General features: G+C 41.7%; 1 protein-coding gene and 1 long non-coding RNA gene across 7 annotated transcripts in view; one reads left to right on the plus strand and one right to left on the minus strand.

The window, feature by feature from the left end:
- LOC122159972 overlaps positions 1 to 24991 on the plus strand; it is a 28744-nt gene extending 3753 nt beyond the window's left edge. For 2 of the 3 annotated variants that reach the window (XR_006168718.1, XR_006168717.1), the window contains 2 exons: positions 14859 to 14949; positions 23198 to 23441. This is a non-coding gene — a long non-coding RNA (uncharacterized LOC122159972). Of the gene's footprint in view, positions 1 to 14858; positions 14950 to 23197; positions 23442 to 24908 lie in introns of those variants that run through there. The other variant, XR_006168719.1, reaches the window with a different exon arrangement.
- CDK1 (cyclin dependent kinase 1) lies at positions 17933 to 26322 on the minus strand. Of its 4 annotated transcripts, none has more exons than XM_042818119.1 (8): positions 26108 to 26322; positions 24870 to 24920; positions 23388 to 23544; positions 22217 to 22340; positions 21657 to 21827; positions 20966 to 21129; positions 20719 to 20860; positions 17933 to 18229 (listed from the first exon to the last, which is right to left on the minus strand). In XM_042818119.1, the coding sequence occupies exons 2-8, from the start codon at positions 24904 to 24906 to the stop codon at positions 18113 to 18115; spliced, it is 912 nt and encodes a 303-aa protein (XP_042674053.1). In that variant the 5' UTR covers positions 24907 to 24920; positions 26108 to 26322; the 3' UTR covers positions 17933 to 18112. The 4 variants fall into 4 exon arrangements, with proteins under 4 accessions (XP_042674053.1, XP_042674052.1, XP_042674054.1 ...); XM_042818118.1 differs by lacking the exon at positions 26108 to 26322 and adding an exon at positions 25619 to 25693; XM_042818120.1 differs by lacking the exon at positions 26108 to 26322 and adding an exon at positions 25559 to 25577.
- Positions 26323 to 27819: the final 1497 nt, after the last annotated feature.

Raw genomic sequence — 27819 nt, forward strand, 5'->3', positions numbered from 1 at the left:
ACCTTTGAGTTAGAGCTACATTCTTTCTTCAGTGCTTCAGAGACTTGTTCTCTTAAACTTTGGTACACAGACTCCAAGCAGAAATCCAACAACTTAACATATTGAACTCCCAGTCCATCTAAGCTAGTTCAAGTCCTCATCAGCCAGGCTGCCCATGCAGAGCAGTCAAGCTGCAGAACTCACCACGTGACACTGGGGATTCAAAGATCTTACACAAGTTCATAAGAAATCCGGAATGGCTCATGGATGAAATATTTATTGATGCTAATAAATACATGGACACTACGCTTGACTGAGCAATTCCCCAAGTCAAACAAATGCTGGGAGTTTTCAGAAGAGGCATTGCTAACCAATCACGCTATTCCTTCTCTAGGTTTCAGAGGCAATGCAAGGGATACACAGATCCTTGGTCTGACCTAGCACTGCTATTTTCTATGCTCTAAAAAATGATGGGATGAGGGATTCAAGCTTCAGAGGGATCTTTTCCTATCTATTTGCATGGTCCTTTTGCAGTAAGCTATCAAAAAGGGATGTTTCCCTGCCTCTTTTTTTTTTTTTTTTTTTTTTTAAAGCATCTTTAACTGTGAAAGCTAGATTTCTAGAAGCTCTACTAATGACAGCAGTCCCTGTAACAGTGAGTGCCAATATAAATCTAAGTGGCACTGAGGGCAGCACACATGGGGGAAAAAAAACTTCACTCACCCGCACTTTTTGAAGGTTAACATGCAGCCTTTACTACCACCTGTGCTGAATATTTCCATATTGTTCATTCACAACACCCTGGCAGACTGGGCACTATCCAGTCTTCTCTCTACCAGTCACAGGAGTCCATTGTTCTGTAGCACACTTCTCATCTCTTGGCTATTTATCCAAATTTACCATATTTGCTCTTTACTTTGCAGCAGCAGATTTGAAACAAGTGCTTTTTTTCAGGACAAGCAATACCTACCTCTGATCTCTCTCCTCTAGGTGCACAGCCAATCATAATCAATTCAGTTCTTGTATGGATCATTATATATAAGCTAAGTGCTCCCTTTGCACTGCTTCATCTACTGCTATTTCCTTTCAAGGACCCACCAACATAAGATACCTTCTCTTTGAATTCCCTTTTAGCCTTAACTGTTACACTCAGGAAATAAAATAAAGCCACATTTTTCCCTTGTCCATTCACAGCCAAATTGTCATCTTCTGATTTGACAGAATTTGAGTGAATACCGATCAAGTCTAAAAACATTTGATTTGGGCACTTGAAATTTAATGAGTATGCCTTTTTTTTTTAATATACAGACTACATTTGGACATAGAGAAGGTGGACTGGCAAAATCACTGTTTTCGTGTTGAATTGTCTGCACATTTGCAAGGAGTAGCACACACTAGGAAGCAAGAGGGCTCCTCAGGAAGAGGTAGAGGGCTAAAAGGCAGCCATCTCTATTACAGTAAGGGCAGTGTTCAGCCTGAGACAGAAAAAAATGTATGTATATTGGCTAAGCCCAAACTCACAAAGGATGGAAAGGCTATCAGGGAATCACCGAGCACGTTACTGCGGCTGCTGCTGTGACATACCCTAGCGAGGCTTCCATTTCCACGTGGAAATACTTGTCTCCTGCTTCCCACCCTGTGTGATGGGTAGAGTGTATGAACAGTCTGGTCTTTTGTCTAGTGTCAGTTCAGGAGCTCACTTACCTGCTGATGGCAAGCATGAGTACAGCCTGTGAAGGGGAAAAAGAGAAAGCAGAGGGATTGTGTGTCTGTTTATGGAAGATGGTTATGTTCTCACAGCGTTCCATGCAAAGAGTAAGTTTATTAGATGAGGCCAAATCCCGAAAGCTACAGATGGAAAGACTGCAAAATGGGAGCCCCTTTGAGCACAGTAGTCAGAACCAGGTGCCATCTCCCAGGATGAAGATAGACTAGTCATGTCCTGTACGCGTAATGAATGGTGAAACCCGTCCTCACAATCTCCAGCAAATGCCAGTCATTGTTATGGGTGATGCTAAATAATGGTAAAGCGTAGTATGAATAAGATGCCTGCCAGGGATTTTAAGCAAGCACTTAAGCAATATGTTAGATTCAGTGTTGTGACTTCAGAATCAACTGTGCTGCACTGCTCTTTGGGTGTCTTCTTTGCGTTTCTTCTTTGCCCTTTGGAAATGAATGTTTCTAATTCCATATCTGTATAGTAAAGTGTCAGAGGGCAACAATGAACAGTAGTAGCAGGGAGATGTGCCTTCAGGTGTAGTGCTTACTCTGGTGAACATCCTGGTGGCTGCATCCTGCTACCACTTCTGCCCACCCTCTTTGTTTTACTTTGCTCATTCTTTTCACACACAAGGCTGACAAAGCTCTGACACTTATTGCAATATACATTTCTTCTACTGAACAGGGAATCATCTTTCATTATTATATAAGCTTTTTCAATTTTCTTTAGGCCTTTTACCACTCTACCAGTGTGGCATAATTTATTTTGTTGAATAGGTTACACACATTAAAGTGTGCGAAGCTGTATTTATATGTCTCTGATGAGTTCTTTGCTGGCTAGTTGATCAGCATGTTCATAGCTTTTGCAGTGCAATTTTTCACCTAGAAATGAGACTTTGAACCTGCTGAATTCTGGCACCACATTCCAATTCTCAGTTCCACATAGATGACAGAGGGTCTGGCATCCTCCCTGGAGGAGAAGCTTCTCAATACTGTCCAGTGCAGCTGAAAACCCTTAGAACAGCAAGCTACAACTATCCCTCAGAGCTTCATTTAGTTTTCTGGCTTTATATCCTTAGTTTAAGTTACATCTCTTTACTTATATATATGATCTATATTTAAAGATGTTTTTTTAAAAGAAACAGTCCAGGCTCTGTTTACAGTTGCCTTTAAGAATTATTCCTTCCCACCTTCCCCCTCTCCATAAATCCTCCTCCCTCTTTTAGCTTAAGCTTTTCTTAAGCTATGTAGCAAAGCTTAGATATTGTGTGATTAAAGATGACTGAGGGTACACTCACATCAAAGTAAAGGGAAAACTTAGTACAAAACAGGTACTACCATCACTGCTGTGAGCTCACAGAGATTCAGGTAGGACAAAGCAAATTACAGTCAGAGCTGCCAGACTAGGCCAGCCCTTACTTTCCTGTGACAAAGAAGGAGCAACTCTTCCTAGATAGTCTGGTAGCAGATCGCAGTCACACACAGAACATTGTTTCATCTACCATAAACACCCTTTGGGAAGTACCCAGGTTCAGCTGAGAATGATACTCATGCAGAGGTGTAGTGCCAATTTTTAATTGAAGACACAAGCCTTAGGGAGAACATTTGAGTAAACATTGTCTCTGTCAGTACTAAGCTGGTTATCAAGAAAACCACTGTTTTTCCTAAAAATAGACTGAGGATATAAAGTTCAGGGACAGCGGAGCCTTTCATCCTCGCCCTGTGTTAGTAGCTTGCTGTGAGTGCAAACCGAGCCCTTAAAAAGATGATATGTACTTCAATGTCTTTGTGACTAGGGGGAGGAAAAAGGAAAATGCTAATGTTTAAGCAAGGCTGAATAGAAGGTGGTAGGTGAGGCTTGCGTGTAGATGTACAACTGCCACCTCTAGTCTATTCACCTACATTGCTTTAGCTGAGGAGGATGCTTGCAAGCCTCACTCATGCACACAGATCTTCTTGCAAGCCACCCTCTGACCTCCAGCTGCAGGAAAGCTCTGGAGCAGCTCATTAAGCACTATCACAGGTGAGCTGCTAAGACAACCTTCAGACTCATTGCATTTGGATGCAAGCCAGTCACACAAATGGCTTATTTTTGGCCTTGCTTTCTCCTGAGCACTGCACATTAAAGCCTACCTCACATCAATTCTACCTTTGCAAAGCTAGCTACCGCATAGCTTTGCAAGTAGTCACAAGAGCTTCCACATTTCCTGATAAATTAGATTCATTTTTGTGTTTTGGGTTCTTCACCTGCCTGCAGAGGGTTTTAAAGGTTACCAGAAACAGGAGACAGGGAAAGTGTCAAAAGAGACAAAATCACATCAGAAGTAGTAAGATAAAAGCTGAACATATTGTTGAAGGTCTGATTCAAGCAACATGAGTGGCTAATCTGCAATATTCCTGTAGTATGACGTAGTGCTCCAAGATTAATCAATTTAGTACTGTGACACCTTTGTGAAATAGGCAGAACTGTAAAGGGAAAAATGCAATAAATAAATGTACTCTGCAGAAGCTAATTGAAAGAGTGTAGGTCGCTTCAAGTGTAATGCTTATGAAAACTACATGAAAACTACAACAAATACAAAGTTCACAGCACTGTTCAGTAGAGCAAGTTCTCAACTACAAAACATGATTTCTCAGTATAGTCCCTGCCATTAGCTATGCATTTTACCGGCAGTGACCAACAGCCTGCATTCCAGACTCCTAAGAGTTTGCACCAGCAGAGATGACCTTCTGTCACTGTTGCCATTGCTGAAACACTCCACCCTCTGCCTGGCTTTGCTCACATCCACTGTTTCATTTTCAAAAAGCATTCAGCGAGCGTTGAATGTCAGTGGGTCCCTTTTTTTTTTTTTTTCCTATATGGGCTAATTCAATCCCATCCCTTTGCTTCATCCACATTTCTACCTTAGACACATCCTGTCAGACTGCCCCTCTACTGCCATTTGTCACACAGCAACAAAATATAACAGAATATTGGTGAGAAGATTCGTCTTTACTGCCATACCACCAACACCTGCCTCTGATATCATGGACTAATATAACAAAATAGGAGGCATTACTTTCAGATCAACGACCATCTATCAGCTGCACGGAGAACCCCACACCTACTTATCTTTAGCTGTTGCACAATGCTGCAGCAACAATACCTTCTATATCTTCGAGCAAGGCATTTTTTCCAGCTATTAATGCCAAGCCATGATTTGTCCCCTATATCAACCCTCTCCTGTAGTTACTAGATGTTTTACTACTCATTCCTTATTTAAGCACCTCTTTCTCTTGCACAGTGATGCAGTATAGCATCAGGGAACGCAGACTGAAATCTAGAAATAACAGAAGCTTACAATTATTTCCTTACAAGAGGAATCCTGCAGTGTCATAAACTTACACAATGCCAACCCCAACAAAGCCAGAAGTTTTCTAGCAGACCACAATCTTGAATGCTAAAACATAGCAAATGAAACTGTAAGGAATCCTTAGCTCAATCTGCGAGCAAACATACAGGTTAAGCAAATACCCCACCTAAATTGCTACTAGTATGTAAACATTACCTCCTTGTCCAGCAGTGGAAATTCCCCTGCAAAGTAAGAAGGGGATTTTCCATATAGCCCTCATAAGAGCTGTCTTTCTTCTTCCTTTTTTTTTTTTCTTTTTTTCTTAAATACTTTCTAACTTAATTCTTCTCACACAACAGAACAAAAATATCAATTTAAATCAGGCAAGCATGAAACTCATTACCTTTTACTCCTTTTAACTTTAAACACTGCTCTACCTTCCTCCAGCTTTGAAGCAATCAACACAGCTGCTGGTACTTCAGCTTTTATTGCCCTGCTGTCCCCCAGAAACCTTTGCAGCATTCCCTATCTCTCCTCCTCCAGCCTTTATTTCAGTGGGTTTTAACCTACTAGGAAAGTGAATTTCTTTCAGGTGTAGCATTGGTTTTAATTACATCTTTATCTACTGAAATTGTGCTGTGCTAAATGTATTAATGTTTTCTTGCTTTCGTTCTGCCACATAAAGCAGATATTTCTTTAGAAAGTTTAAATTAAAAATATTTTAAGCTTATTTCTTAGAGGAGACCCATTCGCAAACTTTGACATCCTTCTGTAATCTGTTATCTGCTGTAGTCCTATATAAAATTTGAGGATTGGATTGCTAAGAGGATAATGAACAGGTTCTTAAGGAAAAAGAGTGCAATTGTTTTGCTGACCAGAAAAAATAATTCTGTGTAATCCTTTTCTGTGTGCTGCTGCCTCTCCTTCAATCTCTAACTGAAGTTTTCCTGAATTTAGTCAAGCATAACCTTTTTTTTTCTTGCTTCTATTAGCTGGCAAGGTATGCGGAAAAGGTATTTCAGTTTTATTGGGTTTTGTACAACACAAAAATGAAAACATCCCTTCATAATTGTATCATGACCTATCCTACGGGTGACAGGTTCATGAATTCCTTGGGGAATCAGTCTTTTAATTATCTGGCACACACACTCCGTTCATGAAAAGTATGAGGAATATACATCTTCGTAAGGGATGTATGCATGTGACTAAATATATGGAGGAAGCACTAGGGACGTCCACATGTTGCTCTGGAGCACTATGTTTTCCTCAGCATTATGAAGGCCTTAGGGATGCACAGACAACGTGGCACCTGGCCTGGGCAAACGCCCTTCATGCCATAGCTTTACTTGTCTCCAGCTGTGAGTGTAGTTGGTAATGCACGGAAGAGATCCGTATGGATCTGTCTGGAGAGCAGCTCCTCTGTGTGCACCTCTGCTGCCAAACACAAGTCACAGACAGTGGCGTGGAGAGATTGGCTCAGGAACCTCAGAACATGAGCTCTGGGAGGGTGCGTGGATATGGGCAGCCAAGCCAAACCTCCCCTCTCCTCTTCAGTCCTCTACCAGGTCTGGTGTGGGGCTGCAGGTTCCCAGGTATGTGCTGTGTCTGGGGCACTCTGCACAAGGCAGTGACTCTATCCTGGCAGGAGATTCAGGCAGTGAAGCCAGAACCTTGTGTGATTGGTTATTATCCTTGGTGTGGCCTTCTACCTTCTGGACCCTCTGTGATGCCTAGAGACTTTAAAATGAAATGAGGCTTTTTAAATGAAAGCTGAGACACTGATAACCCCATGTGGTCATTGGACACCAAGCAAGTATTCGTGTCTTAGTTTGGCTCTCATAACTGGTCAGAAAGTCTTATAGGCCCAATAGTGATCACAAAGCCTATAACTTTATAGCCAGAAATTATGAAAACAATTGTAATAAAGTGATAATAAACCCTTACTTATTTTAATGTCAAAGAGTTCTGAAACGACTGATTCTTCCTGCTTACGTGTAGCACCCATAGCTTGAAATTCCTCTAAATGGGAGTCTCACACTCCTGTTCCACAATTGTGTGGGTAAAACCCAACAAGCTGAGTTTAACTTCTGAAAAGGTGAAAGGCACTGAACAGAAAAGGCTGTGCTTTAGAATCCAGCTTATTAAAATGGCAAAGTCAAGGACTGTCAAAACCATGGCAAATGCTGTGAGCCTGTCATACTGAAATTGTAGGGCCAGATGGTGAGAAACTTTCCTGCTGGTCGGGGAACTTTCTGAAGGCTCCATTACTTATATCAGATTGATTTTTTTAAATTAATTTTTTCTTTTTTTTCCTTTTTTTTTTTTTTTTTTTAAATTTTGGAGGGTAAGGACTTAACTGGGATTACCTTTCATTTGTCATAGGCTTGATGCATTTATCACCTTGTGCACGCCAGCTGCTTTGTGGTAATGCGAAGCCCCAGAATAACCTTTTCATTTCACTATGCCTTTGGTAAAGGAGGGTCTGTTGATATGTGATACACTTGATACATGTTCCTCCACAATCTCAGCAAAGCAGAACTGAAATGCAATGGCATGGTTTTTGTGAGAGATGTGAAGTAACAGAATGTTTTCAGGACAGGCCTGAAAAGATAAACACCAAGACGGTCCCTAATCAAACACAAAGGATGACTGAAAGAATAACCAGTGCTGAATACAGACTAATCACTGACCTGGCAGCTGGTTTGATTACGCTAATAGCTCACTGTGAGTCTCTTCAACCAACCATACCAAACCCCAGAAATCTTTATCAGGCTGCTTTGCTTTTCCTGGTATTTTGTAGGCATGTCTTGTGACCTGTCACTTACTAGATATGTTTGATGTGAAATTTCAGTCTGACTGTAGTAAACCTTACTACAGGAATGTGCTTATTTTGCTCTCTGCTGGAGGTAATGCTGAATAGTTTAGTTTCCAGTTTTGTTGGCATTTCATGTCCAGTTTCTGTTGTAAAGCTGATAATTACATTTTAGGAGGAAAACTGGCATATGTGATCTACAAATAGAAGACTCATAGCCAGTGTCTTTGCTTTAGCTTCCCCCTACCTGTGGCTGCCTACAGGGAAACAGGCACATTTGTGTGAAGCTCACAGGAGGAGTGGTGCTAAAAATACTGACAGACAAGTTCATAGATAAGGTAAATCTTCTAGAGGTTAACAGGCTTCTCAACATTACATTTGCTGAGTATTGATTTAATCAGCTGGGAAGTACTCCCCAGATTTCAAAATATTCAATAAATGCTCTTAACTTAGAAATTAAAGAGGTCACATCAAAGAAACAGTGAAACCAAAACAAAAGCACTTTCCAATGCTGCTTGGTTGCACAGAGATTACAAAACCGTATCTTTTGCTTTGAAAACATCTTCATGCTTTAAAATAACCAGCAGGCATATAAAGCATGGGTAATAATCACAATTACTTTGGGTTCAAATAACAATATAAAGGTGCTTGGAGCTAATTAAAGCAGCTGATGATTGTTCAAAGCTAGAAAAGGAAAAACTTGTACAAGCACTGCTTTATATTATCAATAAACTTCCTTTTTTCTAAGTCAATTCAGTTCTCAACTAAGAAAGTATTTTCACACCGTGTAACAAGCATTACATGAGAATTTCATATAGAAACTTACTCTTCTATAGAAAGTGATTGTTTTCTTGTAGCAGATCAAAAGATCAGAGCTGATACATTACTCTTCTTACTAACACCAGGACAAAGGAAGCTATACCCTGTTCCTCTAGTTCTTGTGCTCAGCTTTGAAGACTAGCCTAGTTTTTATTGCGCATGGCAGCAATACTTACAATATGCATCTCATCATTTCCCCATGAGGAGAGGAAAAACAAACAAACAGAGCCATCTTCCATAGAGTTCTTGCTCAGCGCCTTTTAGTTAGAAGCTGAGTAGCGTTTTAAGCTCCTCAAACACAGCGTTGTTTATTTCTGTACGCAGTCCCTCTGTCCTAAATCTGAGTTTGCGTTCTTCAGTGCACAGCGCTGTACTCTGACTGAGGATAACTGTCACCTAGTGAACATGCAAAGCTGTGCAATGCAGCACTCTTACTGGTGAGGAACCTGGCTTATAAGCTGGGCTGTCAGAGGTGAACAGTAAGAGTTAAGTTGCATAGTCTGCCTTTGGCACAGTTTCTATGACTTGAAGAATCATCTATCGTGACTCCAACTTAAACCAATGGCAGGTATTAGTAAAGGCTATGTTTTTCTTTGTGTTCAATGTCTGGCCTTAGAACTGATGTTAAGGAGATGAGTACATTATATGTGATTTTTGTTGCTCTCACTAAAAAAAGCCTCACTATGAAGAGGCATCATTAGCATTTTTCCACTTAACACATGCTTTGGTAGAGCCACATCTCATAAGAATGAACACTTATTTCTGCTCTTTGACCATGTGTAAAATGCATGCTTACTTAGACCATCTTGTAAGCCTTTGAGTGAGGCTTGGGAAGCGAACAAAGTATTTCTCCATTCCTAAGGATAACTATCAAAGTCCACCCAACAAACTGTCCCAAGCAGCACAGCGAGTAGGACTGTTAGTGTAGGTTGTGCAGGTTGTGTACATACGCATCACTGTGTACACTGAAGAGGGGAAGGGTGTAATGGCTCATACACCAATACTGAGGTCAGTTTTACCAGGCATGTGATTGAATAATCCCATGCCTCGGTGATCAAATCATCTGGGAAGCCTTTTCCATAGTTCTGCTTTTAGATAGAAGCTTTTGCGTTCAGGAGAAAACAAATAAAACAAGACCTTAATGCCAGTGTTATATGATATATACATATATATACATATATATATATATTTTTTTTTCCAGCAAAGAATTAGTCAACCTGTTGAAAAAGTTTAAGAAATTACTGAACAAAACATGGGCAATTTGCACACACAGACTGGGAAATGTAGATGTTAAACTTGTCAATTTAAAAAAATCCCCTACAAAATTGCTCACAATGGACAAGTTTTGGGGACTTATGAGACTGATTATTGGCTTGGTGTAGCCTAGCTATATAGTTTGGCACTTCTGTAATACTCAATTTATTAAGAAAAGTAATTCTGATCATTAGTTTCAGCATGAAATAGTTTTCACAGAGACTTTTTTTGTGTTAGCCTATGAGATTCTTCACTAAAGAAAGAAATCAGTATGGCAGTGCAGTACTGGACATGTTTGAAGTTAGCGAAATTTAACTGCCCAGATGTTTTGTGAAAGGTTTTCAATTCAGATAGTATTTTCAGCCTGGCTGCCTACCAGAAAATAAATACCCTTCAATTTTTCATGCAGGCACGAGAGTTATAGCTTTTCTTCCCTACCCTCCCCCTCAGCAGCGTGGTTTTTGTATTCAAGTCCCATGGTGCCACCTCGTGGCCAGGGAGACAAACAAATGAATAATAAAAATTCAACAAGCAAAACCATGATTTTGTACTAAATACACATAAAGACTTCAGTATGTATCACCACTGTCACACCCGAAGTGTTTTAAGCAACTTGTAAGAAGAGCTTCCCCATAATATTTTTTTCATTATGAAGAAGGCAAAATAAATCCTCAGCTGTCTGCCAGTTCTACAGTTTTGCTTTTTAGAAACACTTCTGCTTATACTGTGAAATCTTCTGAAGGTTGCTGAGGACCTATTAACCAGCAAGTCAGTACTCCCAGCACATCTCAAGATGAGGTAATTTACAGAAACAGTAATTCCTGTAAGATCAAGGAAATCCAATAGATGAGAACCCTTTCCCCTTTTTTTCCAACCAGTGAGTTGAAAGGAACTTCCAAAGCCTGTATTAGAGGGAAAAGCAGGCACAGTTCTGGCACAGAACTTGGTATGTTCGCAGCTCAGGGCACACACTGTTCAGCAAACTACAGTGAAGCATTTCCACTACTCTCCACAGTTCTCCATTTCCAGAATGGAAATGGAGCATAGAAGCTCAGGGTCTCACTCTCTGTGCGATGAGGTACTGAATACAGATGAGACAAAAACACAAAGGTCACATAGGAAGCAACCAAAGCTGAACAATGAAGAAGGACGCTAGAAGATCCTTAAGATTTCCCCCGCCTTCCTTCAACTAGCCCAATCCTTTCTGATCCTCACAGGTGGCTGAGGACCTGCTAGGTCACAGCAATAAGCTGTTTGCAGCATGATCCATTAAGAGTAAGGCTACAAGGTGAAGAAAAATGACCTTTCCTTTTATCCCCCCAGGCCACCAACTGGGAACATTTTAGAGCCCAAGCTCTCTGATATTACCAAGTCAAAATGCTCACACAAGAAAACCACCTCCAGTAAATAATCCTCATCCTCTTCTTGAGTCTCTGTTGGAAGCAAGGCAGGGAGAGCCCTCGGCTTGCTTATGGTGTTCTTCTTCTCATCACTGTCAAGGTGAAAGGCCTTCTAAAAGCTCCATCTCTACTACCTCTTAAGTGAACAGACTCAGATAATGGGGAAAAAGTATCACTGAAAGGCAGTTGGAGAGGGCAGGAATAAGAATAATAGTTTTAAATGATACAGGGACAAAATGTCTCATTTTTTAAAGGCAAACAATGTTTCTAAAGACAGAATTACCTCTTAATGTCTTACACAAAGAAAAGCAATAGGTGCAGAGTTAACTAAATGGGGGGAGCTGCATTAGCCCACTTGGATTGCAGGTTCATGGGGAGCAGCATGCTGAATCTGAACAGCTATGAAAAAAGCATGTCTCTTCAGGATTAAGGATCCATGCTGGAAAGAACCAAGATCACAAGTTTTGTCTAGATCAGGAACACAATACCCTACATGTACTGGATATTTTGGCAATTGTTGGCAAGACTTTGCCAAAATTAAATTGAGTAGGTTGCAACTTAAAAGAGTTTGGGAAAATACTTTTTAAACAATTTCTCCCAGCAGCCCAATCTAAATTCTCCAGGTCAGCAGAAATAATAATAGTAATTTAAACAACTGGAGAAATTTAACCCTTTTAAGCCACTAATTACCTCCAAATATATAATTTACTCATCATTTTAGTGACTGGAAGAGACCAGTTGCCACTTCCACTTCTTCCATTCCAAATCAACCACCAATAATGGATGTGCGTGTTTGGGATCAGTCAATTAATCAACTAGCAGTAGCATCAATACAGATCACAGCTATTGATTTGGACACAATGAGAACGTACTGGAATAGTCAACGGACCATTCCAAAGAGAAATATACCCTGACAACAGAGGTGAACGCTTAGTTTCCCACTGATGTTTACACGAGGAAAACAGCACACTATACAGGAATATACAGTGCAAACAAAACCAAAACTCATTACCACAAATCAGCTATTGATAAAGCAGATGTAAATCAGAGCAACTGATAGCCAAAGCAATGTGGAATGCTTACATTGCCTCCAAGAATTGATACAGCCTGTCAGAAAATAAGGCATGGGAGTTTAGATGGAAACAGAGTCAGATTTAATGAAGTATGGCCTCTATAACAAGGCTTCTTTATTCTCATTTAGTCTTTATAAAGCTGATCCGAAGCATGATCAGGCAGAGCCAGTAGCAGTGCAATGTCTTTTTTGTGATTGCCTCTGGATACCTAGCAGGGAATACGTTCAAAGCTGAATTTTCAGAAGTAACTGGTACTGGAAAGCCACAACATCCCATCTGCTACAGAAAAATTTTATTTGCTGTCTAATTTTAATTACAGCAAAGGCAGCTGCAATCTTGCTGAATAGATATTTTCTCATATGTGGTTTATGACTCCAGCACATACATTTCCTGTCCTCTCTGTGCCAATGTAAATCTTATGCCTACTCTCTGCTTCAACATCTAAAGGATCAAAGGAGCCTTTTTTTAGTGCCCGTCCCAGTACAGACAGGCTTCTGATGGTAACGAATAGGAGGGGAGGTACTTCACATTATTCTTAAGTAGTTTGCCAAATAATCTGATGTCCTCTTCCTCCTGGGAAAAAAAGTGATTATACAGACTTTGACAACAGATCTACACACTCCAATGAAGTGTCAAACTATATATATATGTTTTAATATAAATATAATAATATATATTTTATATGTTTTTAAAGAATTGCAGGAATTGCACAGAATGTGGATTTACCAGCAGTACTACAGGGCTAATCCAAGGCAATGTTTATTCAGCCCCTTTAAGTCTGGTACCTCCCTGAGCTGCCCTCACAATGTACTTAACAGCAGCTTTAGTCTTCATTCAGAAACTGACTTATGCATAAGGGACATTCTAACTTTAATTGTTCAGAAGTACGCAGTGCTTTCATGTAATAAAAATCTTCTTAATCGTTTCCCTTTGGAACCAACTCTGCACTCAGCATAAAGCAGCAAGCAGCATTCTATTTGCCAGCAAATCGAGCAGGGTCTCAGTGAATTCAGCTTTGCAGTACATACACTCCTCCTGTTCTCATTACTGTAGTTACATAAAATGTTAAAGCTGTTTCTTTAACAGCTCTAATCAAGAATAGCATTTTCCTAGTACTGACAAATTACCATGAGTAGCAAGCGTGTATTCTAATACAAGTTAACATCTGTAGTATCCAGGGCTGAGATTATCAAACACTCCAAGTACACAACTGCAGTCCACACTGAGTGACACAGGTAGGGATGAGACAGCATGCTTAGCCTTTCTGTTTCTGAGTTGGGTACAATAGGATAGCTAGGGGATTCTTTAAATCGCACGTTACCAGATAGCCTGGTATAGTCAAAGCTGGTTACAAACACATCAACTACAACTTGCAGACCATGCTTAGAACAGTCATGTCAGATCCAAGCCTTAAACAGACATTGCTTTGCAAACAATTTAGTTGTTTAAAGCAGAGTTCAATCATCTCTTTTAAGGCTGAGTAAAGATGGCACATGGGCACATTTGAACAGGCAAACGTAAGGCTGGTGAATAGGAGCTGGTGTGGCAGTTCCAGACTCAACCCTGAGGAGCTTTTGCTTTCCAGAGCACCAAAAAGCCAGTTTCCCCTCTGTGAGAAGTTTCTTGGTTCCCACTGAGATTTGAACCCTCTTTCTGGTGTTCGCTCTACTCCTTGCTTTCCTTCTGTTTCATGCTCTAAGCAGCATCCTGCTTTCTCCAGATACCCTTTTTTCACCATTATAGTTCCTCCTTCAGATCCCTCCAACTCTTCATAAATGAGGAAGAAGCCACTACCAGTTTAAGCCCTGCTGTTCAACGAAGATATAGTTCTCCAGACAGTTCACTAAACCTCTTTCCACTCAGCCCCTGACCACTATTTTGAGATGGGGTAAGCTAGTGCAGAGCATTCCATCCTACAAGCAGGCAGTACCAGGTATTTAATCTCCTTGGACTTGCCTTTATCTTTCCTTACAAAATTACTTGTACCTCCTACTACAGTAAACTACTGGGCAGAGAGTAAGATGTATAACATGACACACAGCCAACAGGTTTTAATAAGAGTCTGCGTGAGGAAAAATAGATGTACATTTTCAAAAAGAAACATGACTCTAGAAATAGCTGGTATGTGATAGCAGAAAATAGTTAGACAAGAAAATAAGCAAGGAAAAGGGATATCAGATTTACAATAAAATTGGTATGGATGAAAAAGTGATAAAAATTCTGGATAAAGGGAAAACACGGGAAGATATGAGTTCTGCATGTTTGGTGGCAGTAATTTCAGAAAGATAGCTAATGACACTGATCCATTTCCAGGTGCTGTAAAGGTACACAAGTTGCGATAAGAAAACGGCCACAGGAAGATAAATCACAGAAAAAGAACAACGTATAAAAGAAGCGTTGTTTGAAACAGGTTAAGCATGCTCTGCTACAGACTTATCAGCTAACTTTCCTCTACCTGTTCATATTAAAGGTGATGGATTCACTTAACACCACAGCACAAAAGACAGTACTGGAACTGGCCTGAGAAGGACCCTTCTGACCTGACACCTGCACGTGGAAAGGTACCGTGGAGAGCAGATTTTACGGCAGTTGTCCTATCCAAGTGATTTAGAAAGTGTTACTGTTTTCTTTGCTCCCTGCAAGATCTCTATTTTTAAGAATCAATTATTTTCGAAGGAGCAGGTGGCAATTCATTTTAGTGAGGATATATTATCATATCCAAGTAAGACTGAGCTCAGCTGCTTTTATCTGCAAGCATCCAGTAGCATGGGCCGGTTATTTTGGATTACAACACTTGAGAGCACTTAGAAGCTTTTGTTAGAAATAATAACAACTTGACAATAATGCTAACTTGATCCCAATCTTACATACCTCAACTTTTTTATCCATATTACTTTTTAATGGGATAGAATAGAAGCAATTTAAACAGAAAATTAAGTAACGCTCCCTGCTGGGGTTTGCCCATATTCTAAGAGAAAACACTGAACAGCTGCCCTAATACCAGAGCTGACATAGATGCAGCATTATAAAACTATTGCAACCAAGAGCAGACTGCTTTTTGTTGTCTCTCTCCCACCTTGCTTCTTCCAACATTAAGAAATGCAATGCAAATATATAGGTCTTCAACAGGTGCTCACTATCACTATAAAAACCCTTAAAGATAACCAAAAATTTGATTTTGTTAATCTATGATCTCCATTAGGTAGTAATAATTGCAAGCTGGCAGTTAGTAATTTAACTATGTAACTTAGTCTACTGCACACTCAGTGGGAAAGAAAATAAGTGGATTCCTAGTCACTTCAGGAAAAGCAGAGTGTTTTCTGTTCTCAAGTGACCATTCTATCTGTGGCAATGAAAAATATACTGGTTATTGCATATTGGGCCCACATCCAACAACTGTTAGATTAGCAACATTCAATTGCCTAAATGCCTTAATTAAAGATTATGAACCAGTGAAACCCTCCCAAGCACTACAGTGGTCTCAGCTGAAGGACGAGAGTAACATACTGAAGCAATTCAGTTCTCCTGCTACAGTCTGAGCACTATCAGTAGAGCTGCCAGTTGTTATCCACAGTGAAGTAAAACCCAGAAGTGCAAGGCAGCTTTTGTTTTTACCAGCATTAAGTTTCAGGTAGCTGAAGCTTCAAGCATCACAAGCCCTCTAAATATTAGGCTTAGAGAGCACCACTAAGTTTGCACTGTATTTCAGAACAGGTACTAACACAGCGTATGTCACTAGGCATGATACTCACTGCCATACCCGACCTCACACACGGATGGATGACGTTGCGTTCATTTCTCTGTCACATTTGCTAGGAGGACTAAGGCAGCCACTGTCACAGCTCCACATGTGTTGTTACATCACCAGTCACAACACAGTGCCTGGCTTCACAGCACAGAAGTTGCATGGCACTGTAAGTTACTGTTTGAAAATAAGCTTTCTTCAGCAATTTTAGTACTGTACTCTTTCAGTTAGAATAGGCTAAAGCATTCACTGTCACATGAAACTGCAGTGAACACCGGAACTTATATTATAGAAATAAGGATTAAGCAGTTGCAAACAACAAAATTTGAGTTTGCCTAGCTGAAAGCCTTCCTCTCATCACATAAAGATGCAAATCTGTCCGCTACAGAGACAAACGTTAAGATAATCTGTTTAAACCAATATTTATCTTCTGATTTTCAGAGCAGTTGCTGGCTAGTGCTTGTAAGTTCTTCTTTTTCTAATCTAGTGTTAGCACCAGCAATACTGTGCCCTGACCTGTATGCTCACATCAAATTACTGCACTCAAAAGACAGCAATTGAGACCTAATTTGCCTTGAAAATACATCTTATCACCGATGTTAATACTGCAGATGGTTAATTAGAACAAGGTCCAGCACTATTTCTTTCAGTTATTCATAAGTAGGCATGAAAGTAAACATATGGACATAATGTTACCTCCACTGATTTTGTTTCAAAGACTCACAGGACTCAAAAACTATTTTTGAGTGGTTTGCATTATTCCTTTCACATGCTTGACTTAAGACTTACAGACCTTCATTCCTATTCCACACTTGGCTGTAAGTCAGCAAGTGCAAGAGCTCCATGGTGCTGAGATCCAATAAAACTTGACAGATGTGCACTCCTACAACTAGAGATTACAGCAGCTATAACACTAGAAAGAGAACTGCAGTTAAGTTTAATCGAACTGTGATTTTAACGCATCCACAAGTCTTCCATTGCTTTTCTTCTCATAATCTAGCATTGTATCCCATTTGATGTATAGGATACCAAAAGCAAAGGTAGCAATTAGAAATCTAGTGATGGCCAATCATTTCTTACTGTATAGTTTGGTGAATTCTGTCAAGGTTTTATAATGTCTCACCTGTAAATGTTAAATGTTGTGGAACTTTAGAAAGCCCATGCTTTAGTTGTGGACATGTCTGTAGACATGCAGTATTTCATACATTTCTGAGAGCAGTCTTATTAAGTCAACATTTACTTGAATATTCCTATGTGAAAAGGTTAGCTTTCCCAGTATAATCCAGGGGGTTTTGCCTTTAATGAGAATCAGATGAGAACTGCATTACTGCTAGCAGTTGAAAAGAGCCGTGTCAGCCAACTGCACATCAGTATATAGACAGTCCTGTAGAACTTAACATCACACACCTTAACTATTCCAGGGGCTAGAATTACACTGACTCACAAGTTTGCACCCCAATGCAAAATACATTCTTGTGCCTTCAAGACAACAGAAAAGCATAAAGATGTCCCAAATATCTTCAGAAAAAGAAACCCTAGAAGCGTTTGGCCACCTCCTTTGTTTCGAATTGCACATTACTGAAGCATCCCATTTTAGATGTCATTTGGCACATTCAGTACAATGTAAGTCTTACATTTCATCTGTGCATAGCAGTGAAACAGTTGAACTTCAGAGAAGTCGTATCAAAAGCAACTTCAGTAGTTTTAGTTACCTGCTTTGGCAGACGAGCAGCAACTTACCAGCCCATTCTGAAAGGCTGTGCTTTTGTAGGAGTGTGGAAAGGAGTTCAGTCCTCCACTAGATTTAAAGTTTTATTTATAGGAAGTTCGTCACATTAGTCGATTAATATTTACATTTAAGTAACATAAACCAAAACAAACTAAAAAGCCACAATTTTAAAGTAGGCAGACAGACAAAGTTACAGACAGACAATAGTAAAAGTAATAGTGATTCTTTCACTCTGATTTAGTCCAAAGTTTTAGAATTTCTTAATCAGATTAGCAGGAAGAGAAGATTTGTCCAAATCATCGAAGTACGGGTGGTTCAAGGCCATTTTGCCAGAAATCCTTTTTGCAGGATCATAAATTAACATTTTCTGGAAAAAAAATGAAAGGAAACATTTACTCTCTCGTGAAATAGGTACTCAATGTTAAGCAGATTAATATATAATCATAGTAATGATCAGATGACTAGAAATAACCTGGTGTAGAGGACCTGCTTTGGCAAGGGGGTTGGACTCGATCTCTGGAGGTCCCTTCCAACCCCCTACAATTCTGTGATTCTGTGATAAGTTCTTCCCTGTGTTCCATGATATCTCATAGAAGTCATTCCTACTTTCTCCTACAAGTGAGAATGGCATTAATGTCTAACATCCCAAAGTGAAAAACCATTTATCCACAGCCCACACCTGTATCAGGGTACCGTGTGCAATCAACCGAATCCAGAACCAATTACCAAGCATGAATATTTGTCTCAACTTCTCAATTAAGGGAAGCTGGTAAACCTTAGGCTACTAAAGCCTATAATACTTACATGAATAAGTGTTCATGCACTTGTCTTATTACACTGATAGTGAAAAAACTGTTGTGAAGCTGCTTATTTTCAGTTTGGTGCAGCTGTTCACAGTTGAAATATAGCAACTGTTCAGCTATAGGACCCTGGGTAGGAAAGAAGTATACTGCATTTCTAAAGCTGATGGATCTGGAAAAAAATAGTTCTAAATCATGCATTTCTTTTCAAAAAAGTAATTTTATACAGCTGAAGAGCTCAATAATGAAGTTGATGAGAGAAAATACAACGGATGCGTTCCCCTCTAAAATAGTCCTCAAAACTTTCTAGAAGAGAGGCAAGATACTTGCTTTGCTATCCATTTAAGAAAAAATAAACAACCACAGTTTATATTGTGCAATCTGGCCAAAAAGAAGGATGAAGCTACCCCATGCAATTGTATGCTCACATGTAGACAATTCAGATGGAACTCCTGCAGTCCTCCTTCCAAGCCTTACAAGGTTACACAGCTTTGGGACAATGCTAAGTTTTCATATCTAGCATAATCCTAAAATACCCTAAATTGTAACATTTTAAAGCTAGCAAAATCCCTGTCAACAGTCTTCCATTTTACTCATCTTTACTAGAGGAAAATACATCTCAAATTCAAAATCAGTTAAGTATTCTACCCTCTTTTAAAACCAGCTGTTTTACATATTGCTTCCATCTTCAACAGTCTACAGAAGTACAAACACTTTCATTGCCACATCTATGCTATTGCTCTATTGCTCTTGTTAAAGCTATTCATTTTTGTTGCCTTTAAAATTGTATCACTTCAGGAAATTTAAACGGATTCCAGATGCCTCAAAATGCAACCATGCCATTGTTAGCAGGCAGCTACAGAAAGCTAAAATTTTAGTCTTAATTCAAGGCAAAACTTTATGTGAATCAATATGCTGTAAGATTAGTATAGTGTTAAGGTCACTTGATTAATGATTTTTTTGTCTGCATTAGTAGCATCCAAAAACATGTTTTTTCCCTATGACAAAGCCACTAAGCTCAGTTCAGTGCTTAGCAGTCCAGTTAAATGACTATCCAAAACACTCACTTGCCTGTTCAATTGCTTTCAGCTTTTAATTAGTAGTAATTCTATTTCAAACTGATTTAATAGTGATGCTATCAGTGCACAAGTTGAGGATAATTACTCTGCAAGTTGGTTGTTTCTGTGAAATACTTCTATGAGCTACAGAGAGCTATCCAAAAAAACTTTAACATCGTTCAGTTTGCCAGCCTTGAACTGTGGCTCTGTACTCAGAAAGAAGTGAAACATTGTAGTTATTTAAGCTCCTTGAGTAATACCACTCTATTGTGCACAATAAACAACTTCTCCTTTATGTCCACTTAAAACAGGAGCCAACTACAATGATAATTGCTGCACAGGGTTCTCCTTGTAACAAGGTGGTTCTGAAGTTCCAGCTTATCTCATGATGCATAGAACATCCCCTGCTATATGCAAATCTGTACTGTGTAAATGGAGCTTTAGCAAAGCCAAGTGATAAAGTCACCAAGGTACATTCTTAAAGTGCACGTAAGCACATCTGAGAATTAATGCAGACTCATCTGCAGCGGCAGCACATGAGCTAAATGAAGTCTGGTGAGAATCTTGTCTAAAAGATTTGGCCATAGTATTTTAACTTCTTGGCCATGAAGCTAAAGTAAATTCACCCTAGCCACAAAATTCAGAAGTTAAAAGTCATTCAACCACAGCCTAAACCTCTAACTTGATATTAAAATGCAATTGACAGAGACCTTACATGCTGACCTAAACAGCCTCCAGTTTCACAGCTAATCAATAAAGCCAGTTGTTTCCATCACTGTATTCATTTAAGACCCCACAAAAGCTAACCAAAATGAGCCAGTCACTATTAGTCCACGTGCCACCACATAAAAGTATTTCCAACTGCATGAATAGTCATATAGACACATCACAATTAATGCCAGTGCCAAGAAGGTATCAGTTACAAGCTTGTAGAAATTAGAAAGTACTTGAAACTACCTGCTCACTTCTTAACACACAGTTTAAGAGAGAATACTTACAGACAACAGATCAAGTCCATCCTCATCTAAGTTTTGGACATGTGTTCCCAGGCTGCCAGGTTTCCATTTTGGGAAAGTATTTTTATAGTCCTGCAAGGATTCCACGTCAGGCCACACATCATTGTTGGGTGTCCCTAAAGCTCTGTGCAAGCATAAGCAAAACATTTGATCAGTTTAGTATGAAAACTGTATGTACTGTTATGATTTTACTAAGTTCACAGCAAGTGAAAGTTTCAGCATGACGTACCTGAAGATTCTGAAGAGCTGATCAATCTCTGAGTCCCCATGGAAAAGTGGCTTTTTAGTTGCTAACTCTGCAAATATGGTACCTATGCTCCATATATCTACAGGAGTGGAATAACGAGCAGATCCTAGCAGAACCTCTGGAGACCTGTACCACAGTGTCACTACCTATTGAACAAAGAATTTTTATTTTTTTAAGGTACATTTATAGAATTAGGTCCTCTAATTGACTGCAACCATAATGGCTCATTCATTACTAAGAGCATTCAGCTTTTTTAATAAGAATAATATCCTGTTTAGACTAGAATCTACAAGTTCCAGTGAAAATTCTTGCATCAAACTTCACTTAAAAATATACAAAATCCTATTGCAGTAGTCTCTAATGCAAGCAAAGCAGTTGCCTGCACTCCTTCACAAAGAGCAGGAAGCACATCTTTAGCACCTAACTGGTCTGGCCTATCTAACTCACTGTCAAGGTAACAACAGTGGCATTTCATAAGATACATTAGCACTTCAGAGTAAAATAGGGTCTGGGGGTTGGAAAGGCACCAAGTAAAACTAAGCTGAAATATAACCATTATACTGTTAGTTTATGACAACTTCAAAAGCTGTGCGATTTCCAGCTTTTTCATAAACAATTGGTACAAGGAAGCTAATAAGCCTCGTCCAAATGACCAAAAGTATGTTCAACTCACTTCATGAGTGTATACCCGCACTGGAATTCCAAAGGCTCGAGCCAGTCCAAAATCTGCCAGTTTAATCACCCCTTTGTCATCTATTAGAAGATTCTGAGGTTTTAAGTCTCTGTGCAGAACTCGTCTTGAATGGCAGAAGACGATACCTTGCAGGATCTGATACAGGTAACTCTGCAGATAGGACAGGGTGAGAGAGAGGGGGAGAAATAACGCGACCTTCATTGAAGACAGTGGTTCTACAACGTAAAGCTGTTTCCTTACATTAACTCTGTAAATAGAATTAGATCTTAAGCGTTGCAATTATTGAGTTCAACCAGAAATCCATACAAAATTGGGTGTTTGAGTTCAGTTCAAGGCAGTTAATTTCATAGTTGCATTTGAGAGCAGAACTTTCTTTTAAAGAAAAATGCATCCTATTATTCACAGCTGCCTCTTCAATCCTTCCTTTTTTCCTCAAAGAAATATAAAGAGTTAAGATAAGAGCAAGAGTTAAGTCTTGCTTATAGCTTTGTAGAGTTCCCTTAATTTTTTAAGTTATATTAAGAAATTATCCTAATTACCTTAACACGTGAACGATCCAAATATTGGCCAGATGGAATAGTATCCAAGTATTTCTTGAGATCCATGGAAAGGAATTCAAAAATGAGGTATAGCCTTGCGTCCTGCATAAGAACATCCTGAAGACTGAAAATTGAGCATACAGTCAGCTCCACTGCAAAGTGCACAGACCTACTGGTTTGCTTTCCCTCTCAACAGGAACACAAGCTGGTGTTTCTAAGTACCTAATACGAAAGGCTTACAAAGCTTTCTCTCAGTCTTCAAAGATTAACAGCCTTAGCAAGTTGCACTGTTGTTTGGAAAACTGCGCATATATGAAACAGTGCCAAAGTGAGACAAACACCCCATATGTTTCCTCTGAATCTTGTATTTCCTCATGCACGAGGCAGGGGAAGTCTGCAGAAAAAAAATGAGTTCTGTGGGTATTAGTGCCTAGCTTCCAGTTGAATCTGGCTTACTATAGCAGAATTACTGGAAGAGTTTAAGGGTTCTGCATTAGAAGAGTAGGAACCTACTAAATGCAGCAGGAGTTGTACAGGTTTTTAAGCATCTCCTCCATCTTCAGTAGATTATAAAGGTTCCTAAATACACACATCATTCACTGGGACACCACCTGGCCGAAACTTGGCCAGTTTCAGGCCACATTAAACCCAAGGTATTTTGCTACATTAAAACATATGTATTTTGTAGGGAAGGCAACAGCTACAACCAATTCTTCACATCAGGCAGCCACTGATGGAAGTTTCAGGCATGGATCAGAAATGCCAGCTGATAGCATTATAGCGCAACACCTACAGCTCTGCTATGGGACAGTAAGGAAGTGCCTGGTGACAGAGGCCCACACCAAGAACACCAGTCAGATGAATAAAAAAAGTTCTGAGATTGACTTAAACAGTTTTCAAGAAGCATTTCTTGAAATGTCACCATTTCTTCAATAACCGTTCTGAAGATAATTAACAGCAATACTTTTGTTCAATTCTTAGAATAGGTGCAGCAGAAGACAGTCTTAATTAAAAACCAGCATGCTGCCAAGATTTGGGACTGAAGTGTAATGCCTGCTTTGCAGCAACTACATTGAATAACTGCTTCCTTGCTAGAACAGTGGGAAAACAATTTATCTGAAGAGACCTAGCGCCCTTCAGAGAGTATGGCTAAATACCAGCGTATGCATACCAGACTATATTGGGATGATGCAGCTCTTTTAATAAAGAAATTTCTCGGATAGCAGTACTTGGAACACCTTCCTCCTCACTTTCTAGACGTATTTTCTTCATTGCAACCACTTGGCCTGTGGTTTTGTGGCGCCCTTTATACACAACACCATAGGTACCTGAACAAACAAACAGGGAAACGCATATAGGAAATACCAGTTTCAGGTGCAGATAAGTCATTGCAAATGAGAACTGCTATATAGGCAAGAATCCTTGCAACACAGTATTCTTAATAGCGCTGAGGGTCTCAGCAGAAAATAAAACTGGGACTAGTGGTAAATTTCAAATTAAAGAAAAAAATAACTATTTGAACTATCATCATTGACGGAAATAGAACCCCCAAAGCAACCAAGCAGTATTCCTTCTCACTTCCTAAAGAATTCCTCACATGAAGCTCTGTCTGGTTTCTTTCAAAAAGAAAGATGCAAGCATGAGGCTTCAGTTACGAAGCACTACTGTAAGCACCAAGCAGTGCACTGCAATTCATCTGGAGCTTCTCAGAGTAATGCACTGCAAATCTTCAAGCATACGTAAGGCTAAAGCATTATGAAAGACACCAATTTCCACATTTGATAAAGGAAGGGCACCCAATGAAAAGGTGGTTGTGACAAACATCAGCACCAGTCTTCTACAATGCAGTACCTTATAGGAAGTGCCTTACATATATATATATAAGCCAACATAGGCTCCCCAGTTAAGTGGTTGAGTCACCAAACCCCTGAATGTGTTTAAAAACCATTTGGATGTGGTGCTCAGGGACGGTTTAGCAGAGGGTTGTTAGAGTTAGGGTAGTATGGTTGGGATGGGGTTGGACTCGATAATCTTTAAGGCCTTTTCCAACCTGAGCAATTTGATGATTCTTTGAAAATTCACTTCTACACACAGGTTCACAGTGTTTCCCTTCCTGTAACAAGTGCCGCAACAGGACATAACCCCAGTAAAAACACCTGCACACTACTTCTCCCTACCAGGGGCTCCAAACAAAAGCACACCCGAAGTGCAATTTCAGGGGAACTTGTAAACAGGTGCAGTTGCAAAGGAATAGATATGTTCCAACAAACAGGAAAGCTGATTTCTTGACTCAGAATGCTTTTACCCTTGCAGACATGGTACACAGCTGACCATCAGTATGAAGGGAGATGCCTCCCAGCACTGATCAGCTGCTTCAAACAGACTGTCACAGAATGGCAAGGGTTGGAAGGGACCTTAAGGATCACAAATCTCCAACCCCCCTGCCACATGCAGGACCACCAACCTGCACATTTAACACTAGACCAGGCTGCCCAGGGCCACCTTCAGAAGAAAGACAGCCTGAGTGCATTTACACAGAGAGAAGACTTCATAGAATGCCGGTACTTCTCTGGATAGCAGGGGGTCACAAAGCTTACAACAGCTGGTAGCCCAAGCCGCAGAACCTTGCAAGTCTCCCGGCAACCTTACTCACCTTCCCCAATCTTCTCTATCTTTGTGTAATCCTCCATAGCTGTGAGCGTGCCTGGAACAAAAAGCCACAGTCAACAGGAATCAACAGGAGGTCCCTGAATGCAGGCAAGTCCCAGAAGTTACACCAGGACCTCGGAATCTTGCATAAAGACTCAGTGTGAAATATTTACCCCTCCTCTCCAAAAAAACGGGGGGGAAAAGCGTTTATTCGGGGATCCAGTTAAAAAAAAAAAAAAAAAAAACATCCCCAAGTACAAACGCGCGCCGAATCAGAAGGGAAAGATGGCCTCTCGAGAAAAGCCACAGAGAACACCGCTCTCGGGAGCTTTCTTAGTTACGCGTCAGCAGCAACGCGCCTCGGCCCGCGAGACCGACGGCTGCCAGCGCACGAGGACGGCAGCCCGCACCTGCGCGCGGCCCTCCCCGTTACAGCTCCCAGCCCGGGGCCCGGCAATCCGTCCCTCCCCGGGTAGCGGCTGCGCCACGCAGGGCTCCGAGCGGACCCCTACCGCCGCCACGGCCCGGCTCCCAACGCGCCACCGGCGAGTGCCGCGGCCCGCTCGCACCGCTAGAAGCCCGAACGGAAGGACCGCGATGCCGGCACCCGCCACACCCATCCCAACGGAGCGGCCGGGCGGCCCCGAGCGCCCGCACCCCCCGCACCCCGGGGCGTCGCGCGGCCGCACTCACAAGCGGCCGCCCAAAGCCGGCTCCCCGCCGCTTCCGTAGCGCCCAGCGCCCCCCAGTCACCTTCCCGCGGCGGGTACCGCGGCGAACCCGAGACGCCGGCGCCGCCGCCCAGCTCCGCGCTTGCAGGGAAGTCCTCGGCCGGGCGCGGGGGCGGGCGCCGCGCATTCGAACCGGCCGCGTCGCGCCGCCGCCACGTCCCACCAATGGCGTCGCGCCGAGATGATTCAAAGCGACCAATCGGCACGCTCCACTCCAGCGGCGCCAAAGCGAGACCGAAAAGCGCCAGGGAAGACCGACGCGAGCTGCCCGTCCCGGGGCACAGCGACCCCAGCTGGCGTGGAGGAGCTCGGCGCTCGGCCCGGCACCAGGAGCGGCGGCCCGAGCCGCTGAGCTGTGGGCGCTGAGAGAAAGCCCGGTCCTCGGGGTGCCACGCCGTAAATCCGTCGCGTCCGGCTCCAAGGTCGCTGATCCGCAACGCACTGCTGCGGCTTGTTTAAACTATACGCGTTGCTGAAAGGTCACTGGCCGCTTTAATGCCACAAAACGTACCTCTGTAGAAAGTTAAAGCCCGGTGTGACCGCTCCCAGATTAAAATCAATTAGTCACTGTGTTATAACAGTTTTCAAAGAAGGTCGGGAACTGAAGATGTAAAGCCGGACTCGGCTGTCCCCGTGCTCACTGTGTTGGCGTAGCAGCGCGCAGAAAACAAGAGCTGTGCGGCACTGCTTGCTGTGGGAACAGCCGCGAGCGCGGAGCGGCTGTCCGTGTTTGTTTGCTGATGGCGGGGCTGGAGCTCTGTGGGCTGACACCACAACCCGTGTTCAGATCCCCTATAACTTCAGTCAGAATTCTGCCCCATCCGCTGCAAACCCGTCACCCGCTGCGGCCAGCACCGATTCAGCACGCTCCTAGGGAAGCCTGCAGTCCGTGCGGTACTGAAGTGTAAGCACGGCTGCGCACTGACGAACTCTTTTTTATTGGTTCTCTGCACTGGTTGGCGTTTTTGAAACACAGTGTTGCTGCTTGCTGCTAAGTGTAAGCGGGATGGGCTGGTCTTTAAAAATCCACGCAGCTTTCCCAAGGCGTCTCTGTCAGATGTTGATTTCAGCAGACAGAACTTCTCACTGTGCACTTCCTTCTTTCCCGCTCCTCATGGCAAAGGCGAGAGGCCGCTACTCAGCTCCTCCCCTCCAACATACATCAGTTTCAGCAACAGAAATCCTACGCTTTCCCCTCCCTCAAGGGGAATTTTTGCCTCTGAGAAACAGGCAGCACACATACCATCCAGTTTTTGTTTACCTCGAAGTGTGTGTTCCCAGCACTTGCTGAGATTACCTGCACAGAACAAAGCCGTTGCATCACTTTGGGAAGCCCTGGGCAGAAGTACAGCCTCATATCCTATGCAGTTTGTAGGGTGTGAGTCCAGCATGCTTTGTACAGGCACAGAGAAGTTCTCTCCCAGCACAGCCCAGGCTCAGCAGCGCACTGACTGGCTGCACAGTTGAAGCAAAGTGTTTGTGACACATCCCTCAGGCCTGACTGCACGGCCAGCACAGTCAGCCCATGTGCGCTCAATAGCTTTAGGGGGCTGCACTGTGTATCCAGCACAAGTTAGAACCACTGCTTCTGACTCAGCTGAACTGGTCCTTGTCCACAAACTATAGGAAGGTGGCCAAAATCTTTCTTTCCCTTCAAATGAACATGTGGGAAATCTCAGACTTAACCTGAATTTTTTAGATAGCAGCACCAGCTTTCTGAGTTGCTCCTTGTGGCAATGAGCCGCCAGCCAGGACCTTAGGCCTTCCCCCCCAAACCAGGACCTGAAATGACAAGCTTTGACCTCTTTGACAGTTTTGTGTTGCATGCTTTAGAAACAACCTAGGATGTGCGTGGCTTTAGGATCAGTCTGATGGCTGTTGTGCTCTAAGTCCAGCGTAACAGCCCCCACCACCTGGTCTGTTCTTGTGGCACTGCATCAGTACACAAGTTGTGCTGGCTTAATCACAGGCTAATCAACTCAGGTGTTACACACTCCAAACACAGTGCTTTCTCACTGTGGAAAGGTTCTGCTCAGCTTCCTTGGAAGGCTCAATGCATTAATGCCATGACAGACCTGTACTTAAACTTGCCAAGTATCAGTTTGGCAATTCTGAATATCTACAGTTCTCCTCCCTCCCTGCATTGTCTGGCTATCTTTAGGATACAAAACATCTTCCTTCTGACTGGATATTGCTTATCTCATTTTGATTATTGTTCTAGAC

Source organism: Centrocercus urophasianus, unplaced genomic scaffold (assembly GCF_019232065.1).
Source record: "Centrocercus urophasianus isolate 14NV4802_14NV808 unplaced genomic scaffold, USGS_Curo_1.0 seq_17, whole genome shotgun sequence".
Taxonomy (NCBI): Eukaryota; Metazoa; Chordata; class Aves; order Galliformes; family Phasianidae; genus Centrocercus; species Centrocercus urophasianus.